The sequence below is a fragment of the Apteryx mantelli genome, chromosome 14 (genome assembly GCF_036417845.1).
Source record: "Apteryx mantelli isolate bAptMan1 chromosome 14, bAptMan1.hap1, whole genome shotgun sequence".
Classification (NCBI taxonomy): domain Eukaryota; kingdom Metazoa; phylum Chordata; class Aves; order Apterygiformes; family Apterygidae; genus Apteryx; species Apteryx mantelli.
This window is the reverse complement of record NC_089991.1, coordinates 11,942,897-11,965,495: the sequence shown is the minus strand read 5'-3', so window position 1 is coordinate 11,965,495 and position 22,599 is coordinate 11,942,897. Positions and strand designations below refer to the sequence as shown.

The window sequence follows — 22,599 nt, the reverse complement described above, 5'->3', positions numbered from 1 at the left end:
TTGTCTCTTTATACTGCCAGCCATGCCTGTTCTTGCAGGAAATGCTCGGTCCCCCTTGTCCTACATCGCCAGGTAATAGCTTTCAATAGTGAGGGGGAGGAAGTGGGGACAGGAAGGGAAGGGACTTTGGAAAACTAGAGTAAGTCGTGCAGATGCTTTACTCTGTTGTGGGAAACAATCAGTGATTGGTACTTATGTGCAAGTCTAACATTCCCTTAGCAAAAACCAGACCTGGATGTATTGTAGAGCTGGGAGAGATTGAACTGGCACATCAGAAACAAATCCCAATGTGCTCAGTGCTTGCATTTGTGGACATGTCTGGAGGCTTTTGTGATGAACCAGGATCTTGTGCAAGGTAGCATGCTGCTGTGTCACACAAGTAGTATTGTCCCTCTCTCAGGAAGCTCTCTGTTGACGACAAGGCTAGAGATGCCACAGGCAAGCAGGGGAGCATCATGGAACAAGGATGGATCACTTCACAGGACATCACCTGAGTGATAGTCAAAGGAGGAGGACAACTGTAAGCAGCAGCCTGTTGTACAGGTGCCATTTTTATCACGAGAGGGTGTACTAGAAACTCTGGTGATATAAATAAGCTCTGCAGATTAATCTGTTATTTATACACACTAATAAATAATGTTGCTTAATCTCATGCTGGCTTCCTGCCAAGAAACCCTCAGAAGATTTCACACTCAAAACCAAGGAGGAATCTGTTCAATCTCTTTTTAATACATTTACACTGGGAAACTGGGCAAGCATCAGATTGATCCGATCAGCCTGAAATTGCGCATCCCTCTCTCTGCTCCCTGCTGCCGTGTGAGGGCAGTGTTAGCTCGGTAACCCGGGTGGTGGGTGCTGTGCAGCCAGCTGCACCTCCGCGCCCGGCGCTGTGTGCAGCTGGCGGAGGGACCCGAGCCATTTTCCTGTCCCGAAGATGGCTCCTCAGCGGGAGCTGGCTGTGCTTGTCAGACACCGGAAGTGGGATTATACTGCAGTGGGATGTGGAGATCATAAAAACGGTTTGTTTGGGTTTTTTTCCTGGTGGAGATTGAAATTGAACATGTCCGATTCTCCGCATGAGCCTTCCTCCGGCCTCCTCGCAAGATTGATATAAACCAGGCTTCAGTCTCTCTGCTCCCCAGCAGAAAGGGCAGTGCAGAGGACTGGGGAAAAATGTGAATGTGGATTTAATGGTTTTATGTTTTAGAGATGTGGTCTAGCAGGCTGAGTGTGGAGGGGAGAGCCTCGGGGCAGGCTTTCCTTTTTTATTTCCCTTGTATCCAATAAGGGATGACTGCACAGCTCTGCCAGCACTCAATCTTATTTTGCCAGGAGCTGGAGCCGATTTCATATCTCTTATCCTTGCGAGCAATGTTGGCTTCTGCCCTAAGTACCTCAAAGCCCTCAATGTGCTTTTACTTAATTGTTTTGGAAGGTTTTCCAAGATCTGCTTCCTTTATGTGTTTCAGGAAGTGCTCCGTGAGGGCTGCAGCATCCTCAGCAGGGAGCACCAAGGTGGAAACAGAGCTGCCCGCGTAGGGAATAGCAGAAACTGCAAGACAGGTAAAGAAGGAAGTGTCAGGTAGGTGAGATGTCTGTGCTACTCCTCCTGCTACTGCCACAGGGTTTGAGCATGTCCCTGAGACTACCAAGAGACCTGAGAGCACAGTGACAGGCACAGCATCAGCAAGCTCACTAACCCAGGCTGCCATCAAAAAGCAGGGAGGAGGCTCCGAGCGCAAGAGGTGTGTGAGCATCGCCTCTCTCTTCCTTGCACCGTGTGGGCAAGTGCTCCTTTGGAAAGGGGAAGGCGGTGGGTTGCATCCAGCCGTCCTGGAGCCAGCTCGTTCATAGTGCAGTTTGGCGTCTGTGGTTTTTGCCAATTCCTGCGCCTGTTGAGCAGGCAGAAGGCCAGCAGCCATGGCCTGGCAGGCAGCCCTGAGCAATCTGATCCCCTCTGTTTGGTGGCTTGCCGCCCAAATCTCAGGCCTTTCCTTGGGCTGGGGTGGGAAAGACAGGCACCACATCCAGCCCTTCTGCGTGGAGACACAAGGAAAACAGCCCAGCATCTTCCCAGCTTTGCCTTGCCACAAAGGCAACCAGGATCCCTGTCAGCATCCCAAAATGGTGCCATTCAGCTCTTCCGTCTCCGTGCCAAGCAGGTTGATGTTCTCACTGATCCAAACCCACCTTCCCAAAGGAACCAGTTTTTTTTCTCCCTGGAATTTCTACTGGTTTACTGGGCATAAGTCCCGGCCCTCACACAGAAAGCTGGGCTGAGATTCAGGAGCGCTTTGTGCTCTGCTGCTGGCCTTGACTAAGCTCCACCCTCTGTGCCTCCATTTTCCTGGGAATAAAATGCAGGTTGAAGGCTCTTCACTGGCACAGTGAGACCAGTGGGTACAGGCAGAGCTTCTCTTCAGGACAAGCACAAACCAGAGTGCCAGGGGAGATGCAGTTCCTCCCTGGATGAGGGCATCCCGCTTCCTTCTCCCCTTTTCCTCCTCCTGCTATCTGTGCTGCTCATCTGCCCCAAGTCCTTCACATGTTGTCCTCCCCAAGGGGGGGGGGGGGCAGCAATGGTATCTCCACAAGGACTTCCAACCTCTTTATGCCACGTTCCTAGAAAAAGAAGCCCAAAAGGGCATTGGATGTGGAATCGCTTGGCTTTAGCCTTACACGGCTAGCTTGGTTCCTGGCCATTTTGCTGGGTGACTTGTTGTGAATGCACAGCCCAGATGTGAGTCTGAGTCTAGCTAATGGGCCTTTAGTGCAAAACCTGTCTCTCCAGTATCTTCATCAGGCGTGGGACCAAAATAGTGGGAGCTAATTAGTGAAGGTAGGCAGACCAGGGAGCTTCGAGGTTGACACAAACTTTGTGCACTAGCTCAGACTCATAACTCCCTCTGGCTTCTCAGTTTGGGAAGAGAGCTCCAGGCTGAGGCAATTAAACCAGCCTGCCCTGGCCCCTGCCCCTCCCCAGCTGCTCCTGCAGGTCAGTTACAGGCCATGAGAATTTTTGTCAAGGTAGCTGCAGCCTAAGAAAAAAATCCCTTTTCCTCTCGATTCCTCAGCTTTCAGCTGCTAGTGACGCCATAAATTCCCCTAGTTCTCTGGTTACTGTAAAGTCTTTCAGGGTGGTCAGGACTTGAATTCCTAATGCTAAAGAACTAGCAGGCAAAAAAGAAACTTTGCGAGCAAGGACCTTCCCCACCTCGATGATCTGTCGCAAGGAATCAGCGGGGCTCCAAGTGCGTGTTCTTGCTTTGCAGTCCCTCGGCTTAAGCCTCTTTGGTAACTGCCTTCCTCGCCCTCCTCTCTCCAGTAAACATCCTCCCACCAGTCCTCGCTTCCCGCTTGTGCTCCAGCAGGCCCGTCTGGCTCTTTGGCCTGTCTGAGCTGCAGGCTGCTCAGGGCCAGCACCCCGGCTGCCACAGCAGCTCCCGCCTTGCTGTCGCAGTTTCGGCACTGAAGTAACCAGGAGAGGCAAAGCTTGTCCAGAAACACACGGCTCTGGAGATTCTGGAGACGGCACAGAGCCCTGCTGAGCAAAGTGTCCTTTTCTTTTCACAACCCCCCCACCCCGTCCTGAGCTATACGGCACTTATTCTTCACGAGACAGCCCCAGCTTCCATCCTGGACCTTGCACCCAAATGCTGCATAGGAAGCAGATGGGCTGCTGTGCCATAAGCATCACCCACCTTTACCTGAGGGCCATGCTGAGATGTCATAGGAGAAGATCATCAGGAAATCGGCAGCAAAGTGTATTTAATGCAGGAGAAGACACTTGCTAATGGCATTGCTCCACCACCAAGCAGGGCAAGGATGGGTCTTTGTGCAAAAAGCACATGCAAGAAATGTGAGGTGGGTAGATGCTCACGTCTCCCAACACCCTGCACTAGGAGTGGAGTGGCAAAGATGGGCTTTGGAGAGGTGAGGGCATGAGGTTGGAGGTGAGTGTGTCTTGCTCAAAGGATATGCTTTGAAAGGTTGGCCCAGCATGTAGTGTTCTCCGTCTTCTCCGAGCATGGGCAACTGCACGGAGAAATACACCCCGGGCAGAGCTCAGCGATTATAAACCCAAGCAAGGACAGGCATGGGGGTGTAAACCAGGAAAGTGCGTTTTTTGTTGTTGTTTGTTTGTTTGTTTGTTTGTTTTTTAAAAGTTGGGCACTTTTATCTTCCCTGTGGCTTTAGAGTCTTTCCATGCTTGGACATTGTTTGCACAGCAATGTGTTGGAAATGCATCTTCTCTTTAGATGGGTCTACAATCGCATGACTGTGGAAGCATGGAGATTTAAGGAAAAACTTGAACTTTGCAACTGAGGGGGCCTCTGTTGGATAGAAAGCCCTCCCACCTTGAATGATACTCCCAGCCAAGCAAACTCTTCTGCTTCTGCAAGCCTTACTCTAGTTGATGCTTTTCCGGCACATCTGCTGCTGCCCAAACCTGCCCCTGGTGTTCTGCCTCGTACAGGTAACTTGGGAGGTGGCAGGGAGCTGGTGCTCCGAAACAGGGAGCATTTCCCAGGCAAGTGGGCAGGACACGGGGATGCAGCAGTATTGCCTCCAAAGCGGGTGTGCAGGAGGAGACAGTCTGGCTTGGGAGCCAGCAACTGGGCCGAGAGGCTCCAAGTGCTGGGCGAGGATCAAAAAGCTGCCCTGGCAGTAAATCTTTCACCTGCCATGTTACTCACTGGGGCTTGTGGCCATTCCTCCGAGGTCGGCCCCGGGTCAGGATTTCTCCTGTCTCTTTAGCCCCCAAACCTGGAGATTTTTGTCTTATCTTTGACGCCATCTTGACACCGAAAACAAATTATGGCCCAGTTACCCTTCCCGAGGGGGGCTGGGGCCACCTTAAATGGCCAGAACTGTCAGGCGCGTCCTTAAGAGCAGGTAATTAGAGTGGGGTGCGGGGAGGGGGCCGGGGCGGGGGCCGGGGACCCCTTGGCACGGGGCTGCCCCTGCCCTCCTGCCTGGCGTGGCAGGAGGCGCCTTCACCGTCCCGTCCCGTCCGTCTGTCCCCCGCGCCGGCCCGGCCGTGCTGCGCCCATGGGTGGGCGCACGCTGCAGCGGACGGGGCAGAAGCGGGGGCTCCCGGCGCTCGGCAAGGCCCTGCCGGTGGGATAGCGCCCGTTGGCTTGGATGCCGGGCGCGGAGGGCTCAGCCGCGCGCCTGCGTCGCGGCCAGGGCTGGGTGCAGGCCGGGGAGGCCCCGATGCGGGACGCCTCCTCCCCGGCCACGTCCCGGCCGTGACCTTCGGGGCGACCTTGAGCCGTCCCGGGGACCGCCGGCTTTGCCTCTTGCTCCCGGCGCTCCCTGCACCGCTGGGGGTCCCGCGCTAGCCCCCGGGAAACGGCCGGCAGCGGAGTCGCGGCTGGAAAGCGGGGGGCTTTCGGACGCGGTGCCACGTGCGGGTCGGCCCCGGTCCCGCGGCTGCTGTGACATCCCACCCGAAACTTAAACACGGAAGTGCTCCTCCTTTCCTCTGCGGTGACGTTAACGCACAGCTCTCCCCGTTCACTGCGTGCGCGGGGAAAGGCCTGCGCAGCTCTCGCCCGGGGCGACGACGTCCCCCGACCTCGTTGCGGGTGCCCAGCTGGGCCGCGCCGGGTGGCAGCCTGCAGCCGGCGTCGCGCTTATCCGGAGGCCTCCGGCCGAGGCACCCGCTGCCCGGGCAGGTTCTGCCGTTCGCGGGGGAGGCCAGGGCGGTCCGGGTGGGAGACGCACGTGGAGCCGGTTCCCCTCCGGGATCCAGCCCAGGGAGCAGAGAAGTGAAGCTGTGCAGAAATGTGGGACGTTCCCCGTTTCCCCGGCACTGCGGGTTTTGCTCCAGGTGCCGTCCCGCTCCTGGGTGAGTGGGTGGCTTGGGCTGCGGAGGGGCGTTTCTTTCCGGGGTTTCTTTTTTCTTCTTTCTTTTTGTCAGATTGGTATTTTATTTGGCTCCATACTGTCTACCGGGCTGTCCGGCGTAACCCTTCCCTCGCTGCTTCCAAGATAAGGATAGGCTCCCCCAGGATCAGATAAACAGGCCCATAAATACCTAGAACAACAACAAGCAGGGTCTCCGTTTGGCAGGGAGGGAGAAGCGTGCAAAAGAGACGGGAGCCGCTGCTCCGCACGCCGGCCCCAGCGGCAGAGAGCGGCGCAGGCCCCTCGGCGACTCGTGCCCCGTCGGCCGGGGGGGGCGAGGGGGCCGCTGCGTCCCCTCGGTCGCCCCCGGGGCCGCATTGCGGCGGGGGACCCGGCACGTCTGATGTTGCCCGGGGCCAAGGGATCCGTGCGCTCGTGTGCTTCTGCCCGGGCGGCCGCAGATGCAGGCCTGCGTGCCGGGACTCTCCCGCTTCCCGGCGGCATCAAGTTCGCGGCAGGGTCGAGCCGTAGGCGTGCGCCCCGGCCGCTGAGCTAGGCTGCCGGATGGCCCGAAACTCAAAGCCGGCGGTCAAGCCGCTCTTCTTCTGCCCAGGCGAAACTTGTGCGTGGGGCGAGAGGGCGAGCCCAGGGCAAGGCGGCAGGCTGGGAAGGCCCTGCCGCCGCCGCAGCCGGCACCCGGAGCCCGGCTGCTGCTGCCGGGGTCTGCCAGCGCCGGAGCGTGGCCCCGCGGGCAGGTTCCCCCCGCGCTCATCCCAGGAGATCTGGATCTGGCCCCGGGACTGGACGAGGACTGGGCAAGGCTCCTCTCTGAGCGGCTCGGAAGCCAGGCTGCCCCCGCGCCGGGGCTCCCACCCGCCGCGTTCACGTAGTCCTGCACCTGGAGCTCCTGCCCTGTTGCGGTGGGGGGAGCGTGACCCCGTCCTCGGCTGGCCCCCGGGCTGGGCTCGGTGTCGGCACCCCTTCCCCTGCAGCCGAGCTGCGTGTGCGGGGCCCGGCTGGGGACGGGGCTGCGCAGAGCCGGGCACCAGCAGGACAAACTGCCTCACCCCCCCGCGAGGGCAGGATCCCGCAGAGGACCTGTCCTCCACGCTCCCTGCGGGAACAGGCTCCCGATCTGCTTTTCTGCAGCTCGGGGCTCCCCCCGGCACTGAACTGCTTGCAAATAAACCACATCCGAAGTTTTCATTTGGGGGAGCAGCGCAGCCCCAGGGAGCAGGAAGGGTTTAGTGCTTGTTTTCACCCACCCCAAAACACCGATCTAATCGCCGTGTCCTGGCAGGGAGCTGCCCTTGCTGGGCAGGGCAACGCTCTGCAGGTGTGGAAACGGCGAGCGTTTGCCCTTGGAAGCTCACGGGGGAGCGAGGGAGGCTGGCCTGGGAGAGGAGTTTTTCAGAAGTTTGCAGCCGACAGGTACCACGCACCAGCAGCTGGTGGTGAGAAAGGCAGCGATTCTCGCGGTACGAGCAGAGCGCCGCCCCGGCTGCGCAGGGTCTCCCCTTCCCAGATACCAAGCTGGAAACGCGCAAGACGAATAAGGCCAGAGGTTTGCAGCAGGGCAGTGGAGGGTCCCCAGACTGCAAAAAGACATTGCGGGTGAAGCCTGCCCCTTGCGTGGGACCGGCCTGGGTGCAAAGTCCCCCCGCGCTACCCAGGAGAGCAAGCCCGAGACGGCGGTTTAACGCGTCCTCTCGCCTGACGCCACGAGGCAGCTCTGCCTAGTGCCATGTGTATACGGGGTACGAGCTAGCACACGTAAACAGGATCTGGGGCTGGACACGTTTATGGTGCGCTGGATTACAGTGTTATGGTGATGGCTTGGGAGCTTTCCCGTAAAAACCGAGCCCTTTAAGGGATTGTGAAACTCAGCCATAAAATAGGATATTTGGGGCGGATTTTCTGTAATTTTTCTTTTCTTTTTTTTTTGCTTTAGTGAATGTGTTTGTTTTTAGAAAGGCCTTGTTCTAGCTTCACTCACGCAGTTGGTGCCACGCTAAACTTTTTATAGCATGAGCAAAAAAAATACCACCGCGGGCTGATTGCTCCGCTCAGGCAGTCAATTTTCATCTCAGCCTCGTTCAAAGAGATCAGCAAACGGGCCTGATTTGGGGTTGGGAAGGCAGCTGTACAGCAGCTCCAAAGCGAGCCCGTCTACCGCACTGGGAGGCTGATTCACGCAGCCTGAACCTACAGCGAGTTTTAATGACACGGGCCATACCCCAAAGTGTTTGCGCGTCCGGGGTTTGCAGGCTCCAGGAGCGGCGCCGCGGTTGCAGAGCCCAGGCCGTCCCCGTTTCTCGTAGCTGCTCCCCGGTGTGTGCGTTTGTACACACAAAGCGGTTATAAAACCTAAGCTGCTCCTCCGCAGATGTTCTGGGGCGAGCTGGTGTATTTACTTCTGGTGCCCGCAGTTGCACACACACAAATTGATAGATGTGAATGTCATTTACAAATGTTGCCTGGTTAATTCAATACCTTTAGTTGCAAGCAAAGGCTTGTTTTTAAATGGAAAACTTGATGCTCCCAGCTAAACCCTCGGATTAACCCCACAATATGTCCAGCCCCTATCCTGGTTTTCTCTGCCTGACAAGCATTCGGGTTTATCCCGACATCTCCAGGAACGGCAGCATGGCCAGGCTAGGAATGCAGGATCGGGCCCTGAACCGGTGCACGCCTGGGTGCTGGGAGCAACACTGTAGTCACAAAGCTGTGCGTGCACAAAATAAAGCGCGAGGGTTCAGCTTTAATTATGAAGGATTATTAAGGATTTATGCCTGAGAGGTAGAAGAGCTGAGCAGAGGAGATATTAGCCTGCACGGGCATCGGTGCATCTGCAGTTGGAGGCGCCTGTCGTGTTCGTACTGCGAGAAGAGGTGGGGAGGGCATTGCTCCTTCCAAAACCGAGCAAGGGCAGCTCCTAAGAGGGGATCCCTCTGAGAGAGAGCTGCGGGAGCCAGAGCTGCCGGGGCAGAAAACGCGGAGCTGAGCCCCAGGTCTCTGCGCGGGAGCCGGGCGCACGTTGACGCAGGGTCCCACGCAGGGTCGGGGGGTAAGTGCCTGTGCTGCAACGAAACGGGGCCTGTGTGACGCTAGGGTGCTTGTGTCATGCAGCCATGGTAAAGGCCTAATCCTGCCATCTTCCCCCAAGTCGGTCTGGGAGGTCTCCTGGGTCAGGATCCGGCCTCTCACATGTATCTTGTCGGGAAGGGGCAGGGTTCGGGCTCTAGGGCAGACCACAAGCACGCGTTTGCAGGACAGAGGCAGCTCCTAGGGAAGCAGAGGGGAGAGCCGCAATCTCTGCCCCCGCTTCGGGAGGATCCCCCCAAAGAGCCAGGTGCCTCCCGGGATCCTGAGGTAGGAGGGGCCCTAACTCCATCTCCCTCTCCCCCCCTCGCTCTCTGGACTCTTGCAGCCTAGACATAAAACATGCACACGCAAACATGGCATAAAAAAGGCCCGGAGGAGTTGCGTGAAGGAGCCCCGGGAGCTGCCTGAGCCACGCAGGAGGGAATTCCCTAGTGTGGATCAACCTCACAGTCGGGCACTGCCTTAAGGGGAGTCCTTAATCCTGCAGCGCCCAGCGCCCTTCACCCCGCACGGGCAGGAGGGAGGGAAGCCCGGCTGGGGATCCCCTGCCCGCTCCAGGGCCCGTTCCCAGCAGCCTGCTCCCTTCCCTGCTCCAGCGCGCCCTGCACACCGGCGCCGCGGCTGGGCCCGCGCACCCCTGCCCTGGGTGATGGCAGCTGCTCCGCAGCGGCTCCCCGAGCAGGAGCGGGCTGAGTCCGGGCGTGATTGCGGGAGAAGGGCCCAGCATCCGGCGGGGAAGGAGGAGGGGGGGGACCCAAAGCTGGTTGCATAAAGTTTTAATTTTATTTATTTTTTTTTAATTATTCACTTTTAAATACGTGGTGTGGTGCGCCCGGTCCCTCGGGAAGTGGTCATGCAGATCTGAGGTAGAAAACCCGGCACAGGAGCGTTCCCAAATGCACCTCTAGGTAGTTTCAATGCAGCCACGCGTCTCTCAGCCGCGGACGGGACGGGGACGGGACGGGGACGGGACGGGGACGGGGGTTTCTCGTATTTACAATAGCAAAAGAATAAAACCGTTTCGGCCCGGCCCGGCCTGGCGAGGGAGGGCAGGAGCCGCCGAATACTGCTTGCAACGGGAAGGAGCAAAGATTACTTCAAACGGGGGGAGGGCGAGGGGAAAGCGGCCGGCCGGGCCCCGCCGCCGCCGCCGCCGCCGCCGCCGGGCCCCGCCGGGGCGGGCAGGACGCGGCGCCCTCGGCGGCGGCCGCCGGGCTCCGTGGGGCGGCGGGGCCGGCCGGGGTGCCCGTGTCCGGCGCGGCTGCCCCCGCGGCTCCGGGGCCGCGGCGAGCCGTGCCGGGCTCTCTGCGGCATTGCACATGGAGGGGCGGGCGCGGGGCGCCGCGGAGCCGTCGGGGCGGGCGGGCGGGCCGCCCTCAGGGGTTCAGTTCCAGAGCCCAGACCTGCTGGGGCCAACCCGTCCGGCCCTTCAGCTTCTTCTCGCCGTGGCCTAAAGGCTGCGAGTAGACCTCGGGCTGCTGCGGGAGAGGGGAAGGGGGGGAAGAAGCCGGAGAGGAGGGGGAGAAAAAGAGCGGTGAGGAGCGGAGCTCTCCGACCCGGCGCCAGCCCCGACCCGTCCCCCGGGGCACCGGGGCCCGCACCCGCCTTCCCGGCGCCTCTCACCGCAGGGCCGGCGCGGGCGGAGCGCGCAGCGCCGCGGCCCCCCGCGCGCACCTTGCGCCCGCCGGGGCGCTGCAAACCGCGGCGGGCCCTGCGCGGCCTCCCGCCGGCGTGGGCAGCCCTTTGGAAGCGCAAAGCCGGGCCGAGCCCCGCGCGGGGGCTGCGGCTCCGGGCGGTTTTTCTCCGGTTTTGTATCGTGTCGGCCCGAGGAGAAAGTTTTTCCCGGCGCTGCAGCCCGGGGAAAAGCGGCCGTGCTTCCTCCGAAGGGCCCCCGCACCCTGCCGACCCCCCCGGGGGAGCACCCGGGAGCCGCGGCGGCACCGGCCCCGGCCCGCGGGAGTTTCTGCCGCCGCCCGCCGCGGGTTTTACCCCTCGGGGAAGCGCCGCAGCGCCCGGGACCTGCGCCGCTGCCCGCTCCGCGCGCGGAGAGCCGTCCGGGCAAGGTCGGCGCAGGGTTTTCTCCGCCGAGGTCCCCCCCCCCCCCCCCCGCGGTGTTTCTGCCTCCAGCAGGGCTGGGAAGGCGTTTTTCCACGCGGCCCCGGAGCTCCCGGGGCTCAGGACCGTGCCCTCGGCAGCGCGGCCCGGGGGGCGCAGCGCAAAGGTGCCTTCCGCGAGCGCGGCCCCGACGCCGGGCCCGGCCCCGGCGCCAGTCGCGGTCCCGGCGGGGCAGGGCAGCCCCGGCCCCGAGCCCCGGCGCCAGCCGCGACCCTTCTCCCGGGGCGAGCGGCGCGGCGGGGTCCCGACCGCCCTCCCGGGGCGCCTCTTACCGTCTCCCGTTTCCTCTTGTTCTCCCTGCCGTCGGCCTTCTTGAGCTCGGCTTTGAAGCCCTCGGTGTCGCCGGGCTGGCTGTCCTTGGCCAGCACCTCCATCAGGTAGGCGATGTAGCTGGTGGCCAGGCGCAGCGTCTTGATCTTGGAGAGCTTGGTGTCGGCGGGCACGTTGGGGATGCACTCGCGGAGCTCGGCGAAGGCGCTGTTGATGCTCTCCGTGCGGCGGCGCTCCTTCTTGGGCCCCCCGACGCCTTTCCGCCGGCCCAGGCGGCCGCCGAGCGCCTCCAGGCGCGCCTGGCCCGGGCCGTACTCGGCGGGGCCGTAGCCGGGGCTCTGCTCGGCGGCCGCCTCGGCCGGGCTGAGCACCCAGCCGGGGAAGTAGGCGCGCTCCTGGTGGCACCGCGCCGCCGGCCCGAAGAGGAAGGGGTCGTGCAGCATGGGGGGGTGGTGGTGGTGGTGGTGGTGGTGCTGGTAGCCCCCCACCAGGTTCATGGTCCGCCGCGCTGGCCCCGCGGGCCGCTCTCAGGGGCGCTCCATGGCCGCGGCGGGCGGCCGGGCAGCGCTCCCCGCGGGCGGCGCGGCAGGCGGCGGTGGCCGCTCCGGCGTGGGGCTGCGATGGTGCCGGCTGCCTTTGGGGCTGGGTGTGTGCTTTTTTTTTTTTTTTTTAACCCTTCTGGAGCCTCCCAGCCCTGCCTTTATATAGGGCCGGGGGGCCGCGGGCCCCCCCCGCCGCGGAGCCAATGGGCAGGGGAGGATGCTCGGGGGCCCCGGGGGGAGCGGGGCGGCGGAGGGGGCGTGCGCCGCGCTGTTGACTCGGTTTATTTGGGCTCACACCTCCGCTGTTTGCTCTCACCTCCCGCTTGCTCCCTGCTGCGGGGAGAAGCGGGCGAGGAGCGACCCGAGGGGGGACCGCAGCCCCCGTCCCGTCCCGCTTCGGTCCCCTCCGCACCCTGCCCTGCTGCCCCTGTCCTGCCTTGGGAGTGTCCAAGCGACCCCGAGCAGTGCTCCCTCCACGGCCACCCCGCAGCGGGGTGCAGCACCCCTTTGGAGACAGGAGGCGACAGTGGGTGCAGGGGAGCCCTGGGTGCCCCAGACCCCCGATGGCTGGGCCGGGCCGGGTGGGCGCTTGGGAGCCACAGTGACCCGGGGACTTTCTCGTTCCCCAGTGCTGGAGTCCCTGGGGAGGGGAAGCGCCCAGTCCCAGAGCCACCAGGTCGGTCCCATCCCCCCCCCGCAGGGACAGGCACCTCCGGCCCCCGGTCCCGAGGCACCGCTGTGGAGCCCAGGTGTCTGAGCCAGAGCGCAGGCTGGAGCTGCACCCCGAGCCGGGCCCTGACCACCATCCGCTGCCTTTGAAGGGGCCGAGGCCGGTGGGTAACAGGGGAGAGGACCTGCCAAAGGCTGGTGGTGGTGGGGAGAGGCCAGGCTGGGCACCTGCGGGTCCCCCTGCCTCCCCAGGGCTGGGCGCATCGGGGCAGTGGTGCCAGCGCCGCCATCCCTAGGCCAGGCTGGCACGGACAGACTCCCTGCACACGGGGCACGTTGCAAACGCGTGCTCTGCACGCACACATGTGTTGCACAAATAGATGCTGCACACACACATGCGCTACTCACTTTCAGCTCGCTGCACATGCATGTGCGGCACTCACTGCGCTGCAGAAATACACGCTGCGCACGTACGTGTGCTGCACACATACAGGTGAGCCGCACACACATATGCTGCTCACACAAACACACTGAGCGTGTTGCATGCACATACCACAAACACATAGATGATACATACACTGAACACTCATCTGTGCTGCAGATACACGCGCCACAAATATATCTTACACACATGCTCAACTGCGCAAACATATATGTTGCATGTGCTCACCACCACCACATATATTCTGTACACACACCGCACACATATATGTGCATTGCATACACACACACGCTGCCCACGCATATTATATATACTGTGCATATAGACACACACAGTGTGCGTTGCGTGCATGCACACATGCATACATATAATATATGCTGTGCATATGTGCACAGACACTGTGCACTTACACACACACATATATATAAATATAGTAAAACTACTTATACTATATATACCCACAACCATATCTATGCTAGGGCAGTGGGTGTGGGGGGACGTGCCCCACATTCCTCTGTCACAGCCTGGTCAGGGAAGGGCTGGGGGGGTCCGGCTGGGGCTGCGATCCTGTATTTCCCTGCAGCCCCTCCCAGCTAAGCCCAGCGCGGGGCCCGCAGGGGGGACAGGGTGTCCTGCTCCCTCTGCACCCGCGCGACAGCTCCCCGTCCCTGCGCTCTCCCCCTGCCTGGCCAGGTGGCGTTGGGGCCGCCCCCGCTCCTGCTCCGGCGGCGCGGCGGGCGCGGACGGGCTGGGCACTGCGGCGTGGCGTGCGCAGCGCGCGGGGCAGGAAGGGGCTTCGGGCCCGAGGTATGTTAGCGATTAACAGCGCTTTCCAGCGATTCATCTTGCAGCGGAGGGTGGAAACGTTGGAGGGTTGTTTGCAGGCGCTTGTATTAATCATCCGGGCTAACACACCATTAACGTCCTCCTGCATTTTAAAGATGACAAATTTTATTTGACTTCTCTCAATCACGGTTCCCGGGCGGATTCGGGAGCCACTTAAATGCCTCGGATTTTCCATCGTTAGCTGTTACAAGGCGAGTTGCAGAGGCAGGAGGCGGTGGGGGCCGGGGCCCCCCCGGTCAGCCGGGGCACGGTGGAAGCGGGTCTCCAGTTCCTTGGGCTCCCGGAGGCCGGTGGGGGGAGGCCGAGCCGGATCTGCCCCACTTCACTCCCCTCTGCTTTGTTCTTAGAGGATGCAAAGACCCCCCCACCCTCTCCCCACCCCCCCCTTAAGCGAGCGCCCTGCAAACATTTGCTAGTGATTACTTTCCTGTTGGAATCAGGCCTTGGGTCGGTTCCCCCTCCCGGGATTTCCTCCAAAACGCCGGTGGCCGGGCGGGTTCCCCGAGCCCTGCGGGGAGCCGTCGGGCGCCAGGCCCTGCCTGCGAGAGGTGCGAGGGTCCCGCTTCCTGCCTCCCCTCCCGCCACGCCGGCACAGCACCCGCTTTCCGTCCCGGGGTCCCGCTGAGGAACCACCCAGCCTCTCCCTCCCCTGGAAAAGCTCGGATTCAGGCAAACTGCCCGGACAGCATCCGTGCCGTGCAGCCCCCATCCCTGAGGAACGCTCCCCAGAAATGCTTCCAGCCCCACAGCCCGGCGTTGCTCGGGCCGCTCACGGCCCCGGCCGGCCCGGAGCCGAGCGTTACGCCGTCGCCTCGGCCCGGCACGGGAGCCGCCTGCAGCCGCCCGGCCGCGGAGCCGAGCAAGCCCGGCCCCGGCCCGGGCGTTATCTCGCTTTATTCCCCCCCGACGGCGGTCCCTGGCCCCGGAGCACTTTGGAAGCGCTCAGCTGAGCAAATAGTGGGAACAGTGTGTTGGTTTTCCTTCGGAAAATCGTTCTAATCTTCCGTGTTTTAATAAAATAATAAAACCGGAGCCCTTTTCACTCCAACACCTTCTAAATCAAACCAGGCTGCCTTTGTCACGGCGTCCAAATTTAGCACTTCTCAAACTTTTGGTGAGTTTCTTTAATTTCGCGTCTCCCCGCTCGCGCCGGGGGAAACTCCGAGCGTTTCGGATTAGGCGATTTATGGCTCGCATCGCGGGAGGAACCGCGTTTCTCTCCACCTGTTTTCCTTCAAATCCGTCCCGGGAAAGGTTTCCTGCCCCCGTGGCTGGGTGGGCGGCGCGGGGCCGGGGCCGCGTGCCTGCCCGAAGGTGCGAGGTCTCCGCGGCCCCCGGCCCCCAGCGGGAGCCGCCCGGCTCAGCTCCCACCACCTGCCGGGCCCCGGGGCCGCGTTTTGGCCCCGGGGCCTCGGCCGCCTCCTTATCAGCCCCCAGCGGAGCGGCGGCCCAGGGTGTCCTGTGACTTTGACGCCGGCGCTGCTCCCCCTCCCCTGCCGCCTTATCTAAATAGGCGCGTAAATCAGGGCCTTGGCAGATGCCCTGGCAGGACAGGGACTCCATAAAAAGGGGCTCTGCTCCTGCTCTGTTTACATTGCCGCCCCGTAAAATATTCCCCTTGTCTTCCCTGCTAACGTTTCCCTGCGGCATCCCGGCACCCGCGTGTGCCGCTGTCCTCCCCCCGGCCCGGGACGGCCGCGGGGCCCCATGGCAGCACCCCGGCCCCCGCGCCTCCCCGGCAGGTTGCGCCCCGCGGTGCCTCCGCGCCGAGCGGCTTCCGCCGATCCCCCCTCCGGCAGCCGGCGCAAGTGAAGAGCCGGGGCCGAGCCAGCTCCCGCGGGCAGCTGGGTTGTGTCTGAAGGTGCCCCCGGGTATTTATAGCGCTCGCCTGGAATAATGCAATAATAATCACTCAGCACCTTCCTAACGTTTCTGCTTCCCCAGGCCTTGGGGGAACGGTCGCGCGAGGCCCTGGGAAACTGAGGCACAAGCAGGCTCTGCTTCGAAGGCAGGTGCACGGTGCAGGGCAGGACGGGCTGCACGGATGTCACCGCTTTGGGGGGCTGTTTTTCTCCCAGGGAGGTGAAGAGAGGGAGAACCTACAGAAGTAAACGAAATCAGGGCGGTTTAAAGCTGGGTATGGATTAAAAATGAATGCAGCTGCCGTGGCCCCGAAATCCTGCCACCTGCCCAAGGCTCCGGGCTCGGGGAGCGTTACAGCGCCCAGCGCCTGCGCAGAGGGGTCCCCGCCGCGGCCGGCGAGGGCTGGTCGTCGGCGCCGCGCTTGGGCAGGCGCGTGCGCTTTGCCGCGCGGGGGATCCGTGCGCAGCGTTGCGGCGTCCCTCGGAGAGGCGCGCGCTGCCTGTGCGGGGCTGTGCCCGCGCGGTGCCGGCCCTTGGCGCGACGCAGCAGAACGCGGCGCTGGCTCCCGCGGTTTGCTCTTCGAGCAGTCGAGGCACAGGGCTCGCCGCTTGGGCCAGCGCGGGCCGAGGGCAGCCGCGCTGCCGCTCTCGCGGGAAATCGCACCGGTCGACATGCAGTCGTGCGTCCCCACGTTTTCACTCGCTCCTCGCCGTCTCTTCCCTTTCCCCTCGCTGCGCTCGCCGGGGAAGCACGGCCCGCTGCCTTCCCGCCCGCCGCACCGGCTCCCGAGCCGCTCCGCTCCTGCGGACCCCTGCGGCAGCCCCGCGAGGGGAGGAATTTGGGGCGACCCCGCTGCAGATGCGGCGGCTGCCCTGAGCTCGGGCGGCTCCGCGCCACTGGGCAACTCTCCGTGGTGGCTCTGGCGTGCTGAGCCCGACCTTTCCTCTTCCCCGCAGCTATCCGTGGCATCTTCTCTGTATACACATCTCCTCCGCCCCCCTCCCAGCCGCATAAAGGATGACTGCAACCATCGCCTCTCAAGAAATACAATCTATTTATGGCCAACCAGCCACTGCCCTGTCTGGATAAATCAAAATGAAAACAAAGCTTTATGGAAAAAAGATTATTAAATTTTCCATGTGCTCCTGAAGGGATGCGCCAGGCACTTGGTGTTTATTTTTTTCCTTTCTCCTCGCTCGTACTGTAAATGACATTGTGTTTACAAAAGTTTTTATGTCATCAGAGCAAAGTCACAGCTCAGCTTCCTCTCCTGTGTATTTTATGTAGATGGATGTGTCTGTGAGGAACATTCAAACTAAACAGAGCACTGGTTTATAGGAAAATGTATTTATTTGAAAAATCGTAACTCACAATTTCGGCAAAACCGGGCTCCACATTTATTGCCGCTAATGGGGTGTGGCGGCCATAAATTAACCCGGAAAATTGCCGCGGCCGTATCAACAATGGCTCATTGTGCTGACGGAGCAGAGCAGCGCAGCCGATCCCCAAAGACGTCTCCTGTCAATTTGCAATTACATTTGGATGCAAACAATAGGGAAAGGGAATTTAATGGCAGCCTCGCGACTCGCTGCTGGAACCGATCCCAAGGTCATTACGCCGAGCTGGCTTGGGTGCCCTGGGTCTTAGTTAAAACAGCGCTGTTCCCGCTTCGGATGCCACTGAAGTCGATGGAGGGATTCTGTGACTGCCGGAAAGGGACTTTGCTCTGCTATTACGTTACCTGTCATGGACACGCAATTGGAGATGATGGGAAAAAGGGTGCTCAAGCCCGGGCTCGCACCCATTTGCCAGCCCGCAGGGCGACTCGGGCTGGTTCGCTCCCTGGCTGGCCGGTCTCCCTCCAACTGAACCTTAGCAACGAAGTGGAAACAGCCCTTCTGCCCCAAATTCTCTTCTTTCCTCCGCTCAAATTCCCCGTTGAGACAGACGTTCAGGCGTGAAGCCTCGGGGCCGCTGCTGGCCCGGTGCAGGAGGTGCCCGGCCCGGAGCCCCGCTCTGGGGGCAGGATTTGGGTGCCGACCCGGAGGGGCATCTCTGCAATCCCAGCGATAAGCGGAGAAGAGCTCCCAGCTGGTGCAGCTCCCTGACGAAAACCAGCGCCCTGCCCCTCCTCCGTGCACTTTCCACTCCTGAAGCAAATTTACAAGGGCTCTAAAATGTCATGCTCCAGGGCATAAGCCAACTGCTAATGGCTGGGGATTGGGAAAGACATTTCCTCCACGAGAGCGCTATTGCATAATCGCCTATTAAGGCAGCTCCTGGCGTCTTCACCTACAGCGTCTGGCTCTGGCCACGGATGGAGACAAACCGCTGGATCTGGCCGGGTCACACCTGGCCCGTGGTTCCAGCTTTCCCTTGCTCCTGACACGCCTGCAGGTTCGGTGGTCGCCCCTCCACTCGTGTGCGTGCGCACTGGTAGGAAAAACGGGGGGCTGCGATGCAGGTTGCAGCCTCCTCCCTCCTGGCGCACCGCGGGGCGCTGATGGCAGACGCGGCGCCCAGCACCGGTGGCGTCGGCGCCGCTGTGGCCTCGGTGGCACCGTGCGGGCTGCGACTATCTCCTTAGCGCCGCTCGGTCCGTCGGCCTTTGCTTCGTGACTCGTTATATGCGCTTGGCAGGAGAAGGCGCTGGATGAGCTCACGGCCCCTTCCTGCCCGGGCCGCTGCCCCTCTCCGGGAGCACCAGGGCTTTCTCTGGGCCCCGCCGTTCCGGAGAGATGGGGCTCCCGTGCGTCGCGCCGGCGCTGTGCCTCGTGCGGGGAGAGAGACTGACGCGGGTGGCCGGTCGGGTATTGAGTTCTCCTCTGATACTGCAGCGTTTGCATGACGTTGCAGACAAAACCGGGGCTCTGTGCCGGTTCTGTAGTGACAGACGGACGGTGACAGTGACACAGGCCACTGTATTAGGGCAGGAAGATCTAGCGAAGCTCTGCACATCCCAGTGCTCAGCAAAACGTGTGTGCACTGAGGGGCTTCTGGAAACACGGATGAGCATCCTGCCTGGGTTTCTCTGTGGTGAGACCTCTTCTCGTCTTCCAAGCTGTATCATAACTTCCCACCCACCCTTCTGTGCATGTCCATCTGGGTTGGTTACTTCTGTTTTGATTATAAGTTACTTGGGGGGGGGGTTCTGGTGCTCTTTATGCAGCACCTTGCGCCAGGGTCTGGCCTTAGAGCTCCCGGGGCTGCAGCATTACCCGAATAACGACAAGTCCTGGTGTGTTCTCACTGCTGCTGTCTCACATCTCCTAAAATCCCAGGGCGACTGCTTCTCTCTCCCTGGAGGCCGAAGTTGTTGTTCCACAGTCAGGGGAGCAGAGGGGCTGTTTCTCCTAAAGGACTTTCTATGGGGTGGCCCCACATTTCTGAGATGCCCCCAAATCCTTCTCCCTGTCTTGGCCACATGGCTCGGGATTTGCTTGCCTCTTCCCCACAAATGTCTGCCCCACGTTCTTGGGTCGCTGAAGATCCTGAAGTGTTGGGAACCCAAAACGAGCTAGCACTAGCGGATGCCTCCTGGAGCAAGCCCTCCTCGGAGCCTGGCTCCCCCACGGCCTCCCGGGCCATGTCAGCGCAAGAAGGGCCTTTAGCAGCCCACACGGACTGGCTTCCCCCACCGGGCATCCCGAGAGCGTCCAGCAGAGCCCTGAGCGGCAACACGGTGGGGAAAAACCGCGAGGGAATCGGGCTGTGTTGAAACGCTCCAGGGCAGAGAAAAGGCAGATGCCACAAAATTGTTAAAACGGGCAGCAGAGCCTCAAGAGCTCGCGGCAGGAAACGAGTCTGAGCAAAGACAAAAACCTGAAGGAAACTCGGTTTGGAGGGTGGGACGTGGGGGTGGGGAGAGGGGCGGCGGGGGGCAGAGCCCGGCGGGCAGAGGGGCTGGGGACCCCCGGCCCGCGGCTCTCTGCAGCCACCGGCTCGGCAGGCCGGTTACAGCAAGAGGTGCAAGACAATTTTGCAAAATCAGGGTTGCTTGCTGCAGACTGTGATGGTTTTTAAAAGTTAATAAGCGTGTTAGGACTTTTTCTCAACTGAAAAATTTTTTAACAATTAATTCCTAAATACTCTTGGTGCTTTTTTCCACCTTTTTTCCCCATTTGGCAAGTGCGAGTGAGTGGCAGAAGCCGGACTGCAGCCAGGTTCAGACCAGAACTGCAAATATTTCCCTTTTTAGGATGGAAGTTTTAGGGGAGGAGATGGCGAGGAGGTGGGGGACAGTCATTTTCTGTTTGTTTCCTTGGGTTTTGGTTCGTGGCCAAAAACTGGGGCCAAGACATGAAAATCCGGATAACGGACGAATGACACTTTCTTCCGCTGAAATAACATTTTTGCAGGCAGAACCTGTGCCGGCGGCAGGCTGTACCCAAACCTCTGGGTGCCACACCTGCTTTTATAGCCGAGGCCACGAAAGTGGCGTGCGGGCAGGAGTGACGTGGCGGTGGCCCTGCCGCGGGGCCCGCGCGGCTCTGGAATGCGTCCCTGCACTACACCATCGGGAAAGCATTACAGACACGACAGCCCCGTGCACCGAGCCGCCCCAGGAAGGCGCTTAACATGACACTGTTATCTGCCACCCTCCTCTGCTTCATTTTGTCCGGCAGCTCGGGCTGCAAAGCGCTCCGAAAGCGGCCGGTTTGGGACAAGGACCAGCTTTCCGATGAAATCCCCCGCGCGCTGGGCGCCGGGCGGGAGCGCTGGCCCCCGGCGGGCCGCAGAGCTGGGGGCACGCGCGCGGTCGGCGGGTGCCGCGGCTGCCGTTGCCTCCCCCGGGCTCTGGAGAGCGGTGGGATGCGAGGATGGGAAGGGAATCCAGGCCCCGGAGGAGAACAACTTTATTTATTGTATGTCAGCATCTGACGCCTCCTAAGCCACTCGGGAGGAAAAAACGTGTTTAAAATAGAGCTTATTGGGAGGAAAGAAATTCTCCTGTAAAATTGCGAGTTTTTTCCCCCCTAATTCTCAAAAATGAAACAAAATACTTTGCTTTGAGCTGAAGACGTTTCTGCTCTTGGCTCCTTGTTTCCCACAAAGAACAGTGAACGTGAAGGGAAAACAAGCTTTCCCTGTTAAAATGCACTTAATTGAAACTCCAGTTTTCTGTTAAATTTTGCTTGGAAACATTTGGAGCAGCTTCGTGCGAACCAGTCCTTCCCTCTGAGAAGCCATTAAAAAAAAAACAACCCAAAACTCAAAGCCAGCCGTTTCTGCAGGAAGCGTCTAGGTTGGCAGTTTGGACGAAAGCACGCGGTTTGCTTTCCACCATAAATCCAAAAGCTCCCGCGGAAATAGAGCCGCTGCCTTGAAGGCCGCCAGCCCGTCGCTGCCGACGGAGCCGCTCCAAGGGCGTTTTGCGGAGCCGGCCGTGCCGGCGGGGTGTGGGCACGCCGGTGCCCAGCGCCCTCTCCGCTGCCGTGCTCTGGCAAAGGCGAGAAAGCGTCTTTCCCTGGAGGTGGCCACGGTCTGGGCTTCACTGCCGGCACGGATCCAGGGGCAGGGACAGCTCTCCCAGCTGGTGAAATACCGTGGAGTCGAGCGGTTTCGATTCATGTCGGGGTGGCAGCTTGCAGCGGGGCTGTCCGGGTCGGAGAGGCTCGGCCCCGCCGGATCGCCGCCCTGGGGCCGCACGTGGAGGTGCTTCCCTTCCCATCCGCTCCCGGCATCGCTCCGGCTGCCTCCGCGAAGGGCCCGTCCCACGCCGGAGCCAGCAGCTGCTCCCTGCTCTGAGGGAGCCACAAAAACCTTTCCCAAGGAAATGTCACCAAGATCCCTTCATAAAAGCCCTTTTTTCGCTGCTTCTGCGTTATCCCCAAAGCACTGAAAAAAATTCTGGTGATTTTTGATTCAGCAATATGCAGCAGCAATCCCGATATGCTATTTTAAATATATATATATATATATATATATATATATATATATAATTTAGAGTGTGTGTGTGTGTGTTTGTGTGTGTGTTTCCCATCGTGCGAAAGACCAGGCTCACCTGACAGTCTCCAATGCACTGCCGCTATCCCTGCGCGGGGCAAAGTGTCTGAGACCCGGAGGAGCTGTAGGGAACCGGGATGCTTTTGGCTGCTAAGTGTGCAATAGCGTCGGGCTGCCATTTAGCCATAAATGTTTCTATCCCGGGGTCTTTGGCTGCAAACTTTCTGGTATTTCTGACCCCCTTCTGCACAAAGCAGAGGCTCCATGCCCTGCGCCCATGCAGTTAAGCCATAATTATTACTAATGGGTATACGCAAGCCCGCGCGTTAGTGATGGGAATTGGGATCCTTCTGGACAGGCGCTCTTCCTCGCCGCGGCTGTTCGGAGGAAGCTGTCTCGGCCTCATCCGCTCCACGTGGGAAGGAAATCCCAGGGCGGAGGGTCTCTGCACCGAGATTTCGGCTGCTCCTGCCCGCCGGGTCCTCCTCAGCGTCGCGGCACGACCGCCGGGAGAGCCGGCTCGCAGCCCTCCCTGCGTCCTTGCCAGGAGCGAGGGTGGGGGGAGAGGGCACGCTGCTGTGAAAGCTCAGGTTTGGAAGGTTGTTGTTGTTTGCTTAAGCTGAAACTGAAAGAAAAATCATTTCTAAAGATGACAGGCTTAATTTACAGTGTCATTAACCAGAGCCGAAACCTTAGATGGGCTGGGTCTCCTGTGTAAAGCGCATTTGCTTCGCGCGTTGCAGCTGATCTTGCTCTGATTATGCCGGATAAAGGCCTTTGTTGGTCCGTTTCCCTCGCTCGGCCCTTGTTTTTCTTCATATGGATGTTATTATTTAGCATACGGGACAAGGAAGTCGTGTCCCCCCCCCCCCCCCCCCCCCCCCCCCCCCCGCACACACACATCCATATCAAATGTATATAGCTCCTATAAAGCGCCAGCTGCTCGGC

General features: G+C 60.6%; 1 protein-coding gene and 1 long non-coding RNA gene across 3 annotated transcripts; one reads left to right on the top strand and one right to left on the bottom strand.

The window, feature by feature from the left end:
* The first annotated feature begins 866 nt into the window (after nt 1–866).
* LOC106493611 (uncharacterized) lies at nt 867–16,726 on the top strand. Its single transcript, XR_001294155.2, has 3 exons — nt 867–1,019; nt 1,470–1,582; nt 16,662–16,726. It is a non-coding gene; the product is annotated as an uncharacterized lncRNA (long non-coding RNA).
* On the bottom strand, nt 10,194–11,978 carry HAND1 (heart and neural crest derivatives expressed 1). Of its 2 annotated transcripts, none has more exons than XM_067304820.1 (2): nt 11,346–11,978; nt 10,194–10,433 (listed from the first exon to the last, which is right to left on the bottom strand). In XM_067304820.1, the coding sequence occupies exons 1-2, from the start codon at nt 11,838–11,840 to the stop codon at nt 10,335–10,337; spliced, it is 594 nt and encodes a 197-aa protein (XP_067160921.1). In that variant the 5' UTR covers nt 11,841–11,978; the 3' UTR covers nt 10,194–10,334. The 2 variants fall into 2 exon arrangements, with proteins under 2 accessions (XP_067160921.1, XP_067160920.1); XM_067304819.1 differs by having other exon boundaries at nt 10,197–10,436.
* Nucleotides 16,727–22,599: the final 5,873 nt, after the last annotated feature.

Coding starts and splice junctions, on each gene's coding strand:
- HAND1 (XM_067304819.1), bottom strand. CDS start 11,840: ATGAACCTGGTGGGGGGCTACCAGCACCACCACCACCACCACCACCAC. Junction 10,437..11,345: donor ACAAGAGGAAACGGGAGACG/GTAAGAGGCGCC, acceptor CCTCTCCCGCAG/CAGCCCGAGGTCTACTCGCA.